General features: G+C 37.3%; 1 protein-coding gene across 1 annotated transcript in view; it reads right to left on the reverse strand.

The window, feature by feature from the left end:
* The window catches only part of sacs2 (sacsin molecular chaperone 2), a 35,025-nt gene extending 22,874 nt beyond the window's left edge, over positions 1–12,151 (reverse strand). The window contains exons 1-4 of the mRNA XM_077002221.1: positions 11,971–12,151; positions 11,710–11,764; positions 11,467–11,554; positions 11,076–11,187 (exon numbers count right to left, since the gene is read on the reverse strand). Coding sequence (XP_076858336.1) covers positions 11,076–11,187; positions 11,467–11,554; positions 11,710–11,764; positions 11,971–11,983 — 268 coding nt within the window. The 5' untranslated portion in view covers positions 11,984–12,151. The remainder of the gene's footprint in view (positions 1–11,075; positions 11,188–11,466; positions 11,555–11,709; positions 11,765–11,970) is intronic.
* Between the last annotated feature and the right edge of the window lie 28 nt (positions 12,152–12,179).

Genomic DNA, 12,179 nt, shown 5'->3' on the forward strand with positions numbered 1-12,179 from the left:
TTTCCAGAGGCCCATAGATGATGTCTGTCAAGTTTCATGTGGATCGGCCAATCTGAGTGCATGGGGCAAATTTTTGCATGTTATAGCGCCCCCTAGCAGGTGAGGTATGGCAACCTCTGCGAGCTGCCCCAGACCCTCACACGGAAGCTGTCTGTGAAGTGCCATCTCATTACATGCAAGTTTTCTTAAGTTAGAGCTCCATATGTGCAAAATTTACTATTGAATTTACGCCCCCTCATTTGATTGGCTTATACTGACTAGGTAGTGAAGAAATTAGCATTTTTGTTGGATACATTTTAAAGTTCAGACTTTTCTGAACGTTTTGATACCACATATGTGCATGTCTGTGAAAAATCCAGGGACTAGTTCGCGCTAAAAGATGTGTGTCATTTTGCACATTATGCAAATTAACTCGAAATCTAAGTGGGCGGAGCTTAATGGTTGTATATTAATTGTCCTATTGAATTTAGTCAAGGAATGCATAGGAACTGGAATTTTGGTTCTAGGACCTACGGTGTAGGAAATATGGACAAAAAGTCAATATGCTCTGCTATAGCGCCACCATCAGGCCAATTTGGGTCCCTGTATGGGAATCTGGTCCTTGGAGTTAACTGAACCTTTTTGCCAAGATTGGGTTTTCTAGGCATTACGGTCTAGGCTGCACGATGCATTTTATGTCAAAAAATGGGCAAAAGAATAAGAAAAATAAGAAAAATACCAGCAATTACAATAGGGTTCCCACACTGTGTGTGTGAACCCTAATAAGAAAAAGAAGAAAAATTCGAGCAATTACAATAGGTTTCCCACACTACGTGTGTGAACCCTAATAAGAAGAAAAAACCCGACAATTACAATAGGTTTCCCACACTACGTGTGTGAACCCTAATAAGAAAAAGAAGAAAAATTCGAGCAATTACAATAGGTTTCCCACACTACGTGTGTGAACCCTAAAAAACGCTAACAATTACAATAGGGTTCCCACACTATGTGTGTGTGAACCCTAATAAGATTAGACCTAAAAGTGAAAAGAAGCTGTTTGGGTTTGGCCAGTGTGTGCTCTACAGATAGTGTGTGATGACATCTGCGTGTGTCAGAAAGGGAGACACAGAAATAGCACATCTGGCTAGGGCTGCATCTATGTGAACAATATAGGAAGGCCTGCATGTGTCTATACATGATTGGGCCTGTATATTACAGACAGAGAGAGATTGAGGGTGCCAGAGACTATGCTTTGTTAATTCACTCCTTGCACACCTTGCACGCCTAACATGACTGCCCGTGTATTCAAAGTATGAATGTAGTCTGCAAAGCCTGGCATTACATGACTGACATGACTGGCATGACTGACATAACTGATATGACTGGCATGACTGAAAAGACATCACTGGCATGATGAACAAAAGTAATATGACTGATATGACTGACATAACTGGAATGAGTGACATGACTGGCATGACTGTAATGACATGACTGATATGACTGACATGACTTATGTCTGACATGACTGGACTGACATGACTGATATGACTGGACTGAAATGACTGACATGACTGGACTGACATGACTGTTATGACTGGACAGATATGCATACAAACTATACATACATTTAGGTAGAAGTGTGTGTGTGTGTGGTAGTGTATGTACTCAAACTATGACAACATATACTAATACATACATACATAAGTATACATAGAAACTATACATACATATAGGTATAAAGGTGTGTGTGTCTGTGTGTTTGTGTGAGAGAGAGAGAGACAAAAAAGAAGCCAAATATCAGTTTGTATGAGCATGTGTTAGTCACTGAGATATGGGTGGGTATGGCTAGGGAAGTGTCATTGTGAATGCTATAGGAAGGCCTGCTTGCGCCTGTATGTGTGTGTGCCTGGTTAATAGACACAGAGATCTAGGTAGCCAGAGCAATGTTTACTTAGGGCACAGAGATGGGAGGGGGAATGTGGGTGAGAGTGTGAGTTTCAGCTTGCGTGCGTGTGAGAAGGAGAAGGTGACAGAGGGACTTTACATGCATTCTTATGCATTGTATATAATACTGCACTGTAGAGCCATACGATAACCGATTTAGATTAAACTTGACAAATTTGTTCAGGATGGGATTCTGAATGGGCTTGTGCATTTTGGTCAGAATTGGGTAAAATATGAAAGAGCTTTAAGAATATGAATATTATATGTATCGATGCTGTCCATTAAAAAAATATTTAGCAGGTATAAGTGTCCTCAAATCCAAAATCTTTGGATTGTTTTTTGATTTCACACTCTGTAGAGTATTATAAGACTTTGCTTGACATGATAGTATGAAAATCCTAGGAGGAGTATGAAAAGTGATGATTTCAAACTATTATTAACTGTAAATTAATTGTGCATTTTTTAATAGGACATGTAATGGGAAAGTTGTTCGCACTACTGCAAGGAATCAAAAGAGTCCAATTGCATGTTCCCAAGTGGAATTATGTAGGGGATACACTTGCTTTTTTTGCAATAGCGCCCCCCAGTGGCCAATCGACACCCGGCTGGATTATGTCATAGGGGGCGTGCACTTGTCCACACCCAAGAGGTTTCGTGCAGATCGACCAATGGTAAGCCTGTCAAACGCGTGCCGATCACGGATTGGCCGATTACGTCAGCCATTTTGGAAGTATGGCATGTCTGCTTTGGGACCTGGTTCCCAGAGGCCCATAGATGATGTCTGTCAAGTTTCATGTGGATCGGCCAATCTGAGTGCATGGGGCAAATTTTTGCATGTTATAGCGCCCCCTAGCAGGTGAGGTATGGCAACCTCTGCGAGCTGCCCCAGACCCTCACAGGGAAGCTGTTTGTGAAGTGCCATCTCATTACATGCAAGTTTTCTTAAGTTAGAGCCCCATATGCGCAAAATTTACTATTGAATTTACGCCCCCTCATTTGATTGGCTTATACTGACTAGGTAGTGAAGAAATTAGCATTTTTGTTGGATACGTTTTAAAGTTCAGACTCTTCTGAACGTTTTGATACCACATATGTGCATGTATGTGAAAAATCCAGGGACTAGTTCGTGCTCAAAAATGTGTGTGATTTTGCACATTATGCAAATTAACTCGAAATCTAAGTGGGCGGAGCTTAATGGTTGTATATTAATTGTCCTATTGAATTTAGTCAAGGAATGTATAGGAACTGGAATTTTGGTTCTAGGACCTACGGTGTAGGAGATATGGACAAAAAGTCAATATGGTCTGCTATAGCGCCACCATCAGGCCAATTTGGGTCCCTGTATGGGAATCTGGTCCTTGGGGGTAACTGAACCTTTTTGCCAAGTTTGGGGTTTCTAGGCATTACGGTCTAGGCTGCACAATACGTTTTAGGTCAAAAAATGGGACAAAGAATAAGAAAGAAAAATCCTAACAATTACAATAGGGTTCCCACACTATGTGTGTGTGAACCCTAACAACAACAACAACCACATATGCCATATAGTGCATACATAAAACAGAGGAGCAAAGCCATATAATGAGATTAGAACTATAGATTTCTAGAGGAATCTGGTGTGAGATGATTCTAGCATTTTCCAAGTTTTTTTATCTACTTAATGAAAATAAATATCAATTTAATTCATTCATAAAGAGAAAAGAAGGCTTTTAACCACTCCACTTACTGTAGTGAATGTGGTATTTTGCTAAAAGTACAACTACATTTATGACAGAAATCCGAACTTAAGTTTTCCACATAAAGTAAAATGGTATCAAAAGAAAGAAATGTTAAGTTTGAGATTAATCCAGTTTCTAGTGTCCATGCAAAAACTTTGTGAATATTGACATGAAAAAACAAATGCTCCTGGAATTCATCTTCTGACTTACAATAGGTACATGAATCAAAGTTTAAATATTCTTTCAAGAAACATGGCAACAGGCAGAGGTGGGTAGAGTATTCAACAATTTTACTCAAGTAAGAGTACTGTTACTTGAACCAAATTTTACTCAAGTAAAAAGTACGCATCCAAAACTTTACTTGAGTAAAAGTTAATCTTTCCCACTCACAATAATTTCTGTATTCCTCAGACAGCATTTTAGTTTAGGTGTTAGAATATAAATGGGCAACAGCATTAAGGATGGAACAGAATGCAGGGAGAGCAGAACAGGGCGCGCTACTTCACAGCCTGCTAGCCACATTTTCCCTTCATACCAGTTTCGCGAAAATCCTCGGTTGTATTCTTTTCCTCCCTTTGTGGACACTTCACTTGTTTGATGTTTAAATTTGGTCTCGGTGGCCCTAATTCTTTAGTTGCTAGTTTATCTTGATTATTACAGCGACAGAATGGTACGTCCACTGATCTATATTAGTGGATTGGACAGCACGTGACTTAGCATGCGCTGCACAGGCGCCATTGCTATGCATTGAGTCATGCATTGAGGAGCATCAATTGATGGACATAAAAATGAGATCTACCAGACAGTCACGCAAAGAAAACCAAAGAGGGACTCAATGTTTTGCAATAAATTGTCAAAACTACGACAACAATATCACAAGATCAAAGGGTATAACATTTCACAGGTCAGTAAAACAATTTTTATTAAAAAAAAAAAAAATAGCAAAGATGAGGGATGTTAACTGTCCATGCTAGCTTGATTTTGATAATGCTATGTCGAGTAAACCCACTTAAAAACAAGTTTTCTGTTCCAACAAATTATAATGTATTGTTATTAATATTGTTATCATGTTAGGATAATGTTGTAAATATGATGTTCATTAAAATTATCTCTAAATCTGTTTTACTGGGACCGATGTTCAGTCCAGTTGGCATTATATCCCATAGATACTCTCTCACACAAACTGAATAAATAATGAAACCAAATGAAAATTTAAGTCAATTAAATTTGTCATAATTATTTTTTAAATCAACAGGGGTGAGTTTCCCAAAACGTTCTTAGCGCTAAATACTTCTTAACCTCGTACGTAAGAACGTTTTTGGAAACTCGCCCCAGGTTAATACAGGTTTTTTTTTTAAATAAATGCCATTTTTCTACACAGATTTCCCAACAAAGAAAATATGAGCTGTACAAATTGTGGGTCAGAAAGTGTGGACGTCTAAGAGGACCGTCATCAACAGCAGGGATATGCAGTGCTCACTGCCCACTGATATTAACCGTACACTGAAGAGGGCACATGTTAGAGAAGGAGCAGTGCCACAGATTTTCAACCTTCCAGACCATATTAATAACTAAATATTTTATTAAAGTTGATGAAATTCTGTAGCCAATGAGAAGTGGCTGCAATAAATGATTTTGAAAATTGTGCATTTTGAGTCATATCAATTTATCTATGCATTTGTGGGAAACTGAATTGTGTAAGCTCTTTTCTGCTACTTGAAGGTAAAAAAATTGACAAATTTTGTCATTAATTTCAGATTCAAACTCATTATTTTCATATCATATCATAATTTCATAATTAATTTCACCCACATTTAGCCATGTAGTGCTCAAATATACTCCTCCACACTGATGCCATCTCATATTATACTTGAACATATATAAGAGGTATTGCACTTAAAGAATTTATGAAAACTACAGCTGTAACGGGGAGAGTTGACAAAGAGAAACTCAAATTTGACTTTCAATATCAGAATTGTGATCATAATTATAACTTATCAAAAGTTATTTATTTACAACTTTTTACCATAATTATGACTGAATATCAAAGACATGACATACATGTGTTATTTAGTTTTAGCCAGGTGATAGAAAATGGCTTTATGCAGGGTTTTGTTAAAATGTTACCTAAATTGAAAAATTCCCAAACTGCTTATAAATTTATCTCTTGGGACAATACTAAGTTTTACATATCACAACATCGGCAATATTCTCACCTTTAATTTAAGCCATAATTTATAAAAATCGGATAAGAAATAAGGGCGCTAGGACTGTTTTTGTGACAGATGGATGCACATCCCACATAGGAACTACACTGCTTTGCTGACATGACTCAATGAAGTAATAATACACGAGAGGGAGTGCTATAACGTGTAACATTGGCAGTGTAACGAGGCCGCAGGCAGAGTGCCGTAGATCAGCACAGCAGTGCCAATATTACACGTTATAGCGCGAATCTCGAGTGTATTATTGTGATTATACCACAGTTCAATTATCGCTGTTTATTGAAAGATTGAGTTAAAGAGGACGAGTTTTGTTTGTTTGTTGTCTGTTTGGTTAAAAATACTCCGCCAGTTAAAATAGTTCCATTTAATGGCTCGCTGCTAAACTTGCACAACACTGGAACAGCCTTACCCAATAAATATAGCGGTAAATATACACAAAAACAACTGTTGATAAAGTTGTATTTATTAAAAATAAAGTACAACAATTATTGACCATCCACGGTTGATGGTTCGTTCAGGTATCTGTTCAGTCCAGCTCTTGCTATATAACTCTCCCTTCACGTTTCTGACGGATCCATAAAAATGTCATAAAAGCTGAGTCATTTCATTTTTGTTGATAATACTAAAATCGACTGCAATGGCGTTGCTCTTTAACCAGGATGTAAATACATTAAGAGCCCAGGATGTTTGTTTTACGGTATTAACTTCGTTTCTCTGCATTTCCAGCTCATCCAAATCATTGTTTATAAGTGTGACAAACCTTGGCTCATTGGAGGAATAAAGCTGGTCATTTATAGCTTCATCCTCCAGTTTCAGATCGAAACAAATGCTTTTGAAGCCAATAGATTTAACAAACTCCCTGTAATTCATTTTGATAATGTTGCTGCTTGTTTGTATTTGCGCTGTTTGGCTTGTAAACGCTGCTTCATTGCTAGGTTACCTATGTGTCGGAGTAATACATGGAGAGCTTCGGTTACAGTGCTATAGCATGTAATATTGACACTCCTAGATCGCCTCTCAGCTAATCACATTGTAGGGTCAGAACTACCTGTGGTATTCACCGTATTTCGCCACGCCCACTTTCAAGTGTGTGTTTCTTCCGCCTTTGTGTTAGAACTTCCGGTCAGCTATTTTTGCATTAGTGTACACTACTACATTTTAATGATTTTTTTCATAAAATAGGCATTCTTGTCTATTTACTTCTTTACTTAATTACTTAAAATTACAAAATGAATGCAAGCAAAAGATGTGGCCACTGATAAAATAGTTACTTATCTGATAGCCTCACAAGCACCCAACGAACACATGTGGCGAACACATTTGGGCGTCTGCTACCTGTTTGTTGTTGCCATAAAGGCAATCCCCGGCATTGTCTTGAGATCGCGGTGCGCGATTTCAAAATAAGAGCAGATAGCGCGAAAAAAAACCACTTTTCAAAACAGCTCGCGGGCCAGAAATAGATAGCCGCGGGCCGCTATTTGAGTATGGGGGGCCTACACTTTAGAAAAAATTTTTTTAACATAAGTCTACGAGAGCAGTCGGGGCGATTTTCAGTTACACTCAAATCGCCCCAAAAGGGGTGGTACTACAGGGAATGCACCTCAACGCTGTTTGGACAATGGCATTCAGAGGCAAGAGACGCTGTCCACAACAGACATCGCTAGTTAAATGCCGTGATAGAATGTGTGACTTTCGTGGTGCGTCGCCCAATCGCCCTAATGAACAAACCACCCCTGAAATTACATCATAGAAAACATGATGTAATTTAGAAAACAATGACTTAATGATAAAAAATAATTTATAATAAATATAATATATAAATATTATTTATTATAAATAATATGTATTTTTGTTTGTTCCTGATTATTAGCTCTGTGTAACTTCAATGTGTTCCACAAAGGCACTAACTGAGGAGACAGTCAGCCAAAACGTGTAGCTACAACTTGACGCCAACTGAATCAATTTGTAGCAAACTTTTGTTCAACTTAATCATTGTATATTGCTAGTGTGTACACTCAAGAGTTTGAACTGTTGTTAGTAGTGCACTGTGTTGCATTTAATAATTACATCATGCAAAATTATGCCTCTAGTTGTAACAGAGATATAGCATTACACAAAGAAGTCAAAATTATATATATGGAAAACTTATCGCAACGTGTTTCCTCAAATTTGACACAGTTCTTGTAGGCTGAAATGTCCACATGTTTAGGCAGACACAACTGATAAGCGCATTATATAACTGTCCTTTTTACACGTTTGTAATGTAAACATTGGCTGTATGTGAGGCCAGGGATGCTCTGTAGGTTTTTCTGTCACCATACTTTCTTGCTACCGGTGGAGAAAGTTTGCGTACGTGATCACGTGACTGACCGGCTTCATTTGATTGGTCACTCATACTCAGGTGACAAGACGTTGGGCAGTCTTCTCACTGAAAAGACAAATTATTTACAAAACTAAAGTAATGGTAGTACGCAGTGCAAATCCGATTGTAACGGAGTAAAAGTTGTGTTTTTCTCACCACATATTTACTCAAGTAAAAGTAGAAGTCTTTCATATTAAAACTACTCACAAGTACATTTTTGTCCAAAACGTTACTTGAATAAATTTAATGCGTTCCTACCCACCTTTTGAAATGAGTCTCTTTTACTTTAGAGGATATGGGCCTTTTGACAAGCCACTGTGGTTTAATAATTTGTATTAGAATGTTTCTTGAAAGAATCGCCATTATCTTTTGTCTTTTGCCATCAGTGATAATCTTATCATCACACTTGAAGTCAACTAAGTTACAGTCATTCACTTTTAACATGGGCATAGAAACAGTCAACTCTGAATATAAAAGGACATTTTTGAATCAATGCTAAAGGAATCACTTTGCAGACTTTCTTAAAATCTTTATAACATCTTTTTCTAAATATTGACTTCCTACCAACTGTGCCCTATTATTCCTTGACTGTGGTCTTCATCCATGTGAAATTTCTAACCGCCAAAAATATTCAAGGACTTTCAAGGACGGCTGTCTTTTATGCCCGTTTTCAAAACCTTTCCAGGGCCTTGAACTTATTTTTTCAGATTCTCAAACTTTCAAGGATTTCAAAGACACGTGGGAACCCTGGATCAATGAGGTCAATAACATTGAAATTACATCTCATGAGAAAAAGGGCACTGCTTGACCAGAAATCACTAATCACTAAAATGTCTTATTTCACTACTGCAATATCAGTATGGTAGTACTTGTTCTCCATCTACTGACCAAATACAGGAATTGACTGAAAAGTATTGCTTACATGAAAACACACACAAAGCTAATCTCAGCATGTGATTTAGTTCTGTGATCTAAATAATTTTGCCAATACAATTTATTTTGATCCTTTTGGGCCTCAGTTAAATCTTTTTTTGCACATTGATTTATTTATACATTTTCCCACTGAAACAGCTTCTTTTTACTTTTCGGTCCAAAGGACCTTTTGGGCTTCTTTTTGCCTAGGCCTATAGAGGGCAAAATGCCTATTCATGTGTGATCGCTGCTTGCGGCTATATTATGTACTTATTATTGTGAGTAAGTTTGGGTTCTGAAAAACGCTATGCAATATATTATTATTAACATGTAACATTTCTTTCTTAGCTTATATGTTTGCTTTAAGCAAATGTTACTTGTTATGAATTAAACTGGTCATTTCAATGCTTAAAAAGAGAGAATTATGCAAATAATTTTATAAATAAGACTTACTTAATGCATATCTAAAAAAAACATTAAAGAGTAGTTTGATTGACCATCTGATTTGAAGTAATCAAAGAAATAATCTTTCTTCTGAGAAACTCATTTAAAGCTTTCCAATGTAGAAGTGAAAACCTCTGCACTTGAATCAACCCATAAATAAATGTCTGTTTTATGAGAGAAATTTTCTTTTCTAAAAAAATCTAGGTTAGACTGCTAGCACACATTTAGTTACTGTGGAGATTGAACTTATGAAATGTATGGACACAATGGTAGTGGCATGATCAGAATCAGAGTATGATTTCAATGACCAAATCACACTAATGAGAGAAGCCCATTATCAACAGAAGGTACAGGTGTGGGGTACATTAGAAAAGAACGAAACCCGTTTATCAGAGGTATTAAATAAACACTACTGGTCTGAAATTCTCAATTATTTCATAAACTACTGAACAACTTCAGCAGTTTTTTAAATGAGTGCATCATATGTTATAATCAAATATACCAATGGAACACACCTGTGTTTAACAACCTGTAAAACAAACTCAAACACCTTGACCATTCATACTAGTCTATGCCATTAGGCAAACATATTACAACTGCTCGTGCATATTATACAGCATTGACAACATGTTGAAAAGAACAATTATGATGATGTCTGAACTGTGTTGTTCTGCTTGTGTGTTTTCACACTACAGTGGTACATTTGAAAAGCTAAAGGTTTTGGGCAGTGGTGTGTAGTCAGGCTGTTCTAAAAGCCGTTGCAAGTTCAGAAACGCTGCAAATCCAGCCACAACACAAGGGAAGTGTTTCTGGATTAATAATTTTAAGCAGGGTCTCTGAAGATTTTTAGCCAGAAACAAAAATGTTGTGTTATGCAGTATCTCATTATGTTGAACCAGACTTGGGTAGTAATACTCTTAAAATGTAGTTAGCTAGCTCGCTATTTAGGCAGAAACCAAGTTGTGTTAAATGGGATTTTTATGAGGGTTTTAGGCATTAGTTTCTGTCTAAATACCTAGCTAGCTACATTTAAAAGATCATTTAGCTTACATGTAATATAAGCAGCCTACCATGTGAAAAGTAAGTGATTTTTTTCATGGGTGAACTAAATGATGCAGTACGTCACAAAATATACTAAACATAACCTGGAAAGAGACAGGAAATAACATTCTAGGTTTTTAACTTATCTGTGCGTCCCTCTCTCTTATTAAATGTTTAAACTCTTTCCTCACACCCATGTCTTGTGAATTTGTTGTCCTGGCACCAGCTACTAAACACTGAGGGCTGAACACATTTATAAAATGCTGTTTATGAACCCTGGTGGCTATGATCTATGTGACGATATCAAAACCTTTACACTGTATAACACAAGCCTTGTGAATAACTGCAGAATTTTAGCAAGAAACAGTTGTGTTATACAGTTGAATGGGACTGAATGAGTACGTGACTTGTGAGTTTATCTGTGTATAAAATGAGAACACACTCCAGGAATACCTTGATACTTTCCAAGAGCTTCGGTCCACACACTGTCAGTGCCATATCTTCTCTCATCATGGATGAACACAACCTCAGAAGCTTCTCCATCATCTGCATTCTGTATTAGCTCCTGCATGGCAAATTTATTTAATAAAACATTTAAGATTCATATTTATAATAATGCCTTTCAGCACAAGACCGCGTTATCTAACCTACAGTAGTAGGTTAGATAGGTACAGTATCTACAGTATCTTTACAGTAGTAGCCCATGACGTTGGTTAAACCTAGAAATTACATCGCAGAAGATATAAAATTTCTACTTTTACTTTAAAAGCCCGATAAAATCCCCAGCCTAACCGAATATCCTCAGCCATAACATGAATGATATTATCACGATTTCGATTTTCACCTTCAATATCTGTCCCCCATCCGGGTATCTTCTCAGAATCTCCTTCAAGTAGTCAATAAAAGGTGGAGAAGTAGCACCAAAGGCGTTTCTTTACGCAAAAAAATATTAAAATGTTGTTGCATCTGCATGTACTTAAAAAGTTGTAATAGTTTTAAATAACCAAGAATCAAAAGGCGAAGTATATATAGCCTACACTGCACAATGTTTTAACACACATATGAGATCCTTCTACAGAACACTCACTTCCCAGTCCTCCTTCGCTTTAATGCCAAACTCATTTTGCCATTATCAGGATCTCCTGTGGACACCGGAACGCGTAAAAGGTTAAAATGTCGAGCTCAAAGTTTACACTGTACGGCGAACTACTTTCAAACAACGGAATTTTTTCTGAAAACTAATAGCATATTTTGGGAAAAAATGCTAGTCTACATAATTTTACGTTCACCTAGGCCTATATAGAACTGTATATCATTCGTGTGCGTGTAGGACTAAAGTCAGACTTGCCTCTATGCCACATTCCTGACTGATGCTCACGGAGTTGAAGCTGGGTGAGCACTGAACGTCCTACAGAGTCGGGGTGGGATATCTGCAGAGAAGTTTCGTTACAGTCAGTAACACATTTCCCATCTCTGAAACGAAAGTTAACGGGATTGTGATGGTTTAGCCTTTGTTTCCGTGTTATCAAGCGCTGGCTACTAGACCAATGTAGCCAA

Source organism: Brachyhypopomus gauderio, chromosome 4 (assembly GCF_052324685.1).
Source record: "Brachyhypopomus gauderio isolate BG-103 chromosome 4, BGAUD_0.2, whole genome shotgun sequence".
NCBI lineage: Eukaryota > Metazoa > Chordata > Actinopteri > Gymnotiformes > Hypopomidae > Brachyhypopomus > Brachyhypopomus gauderio.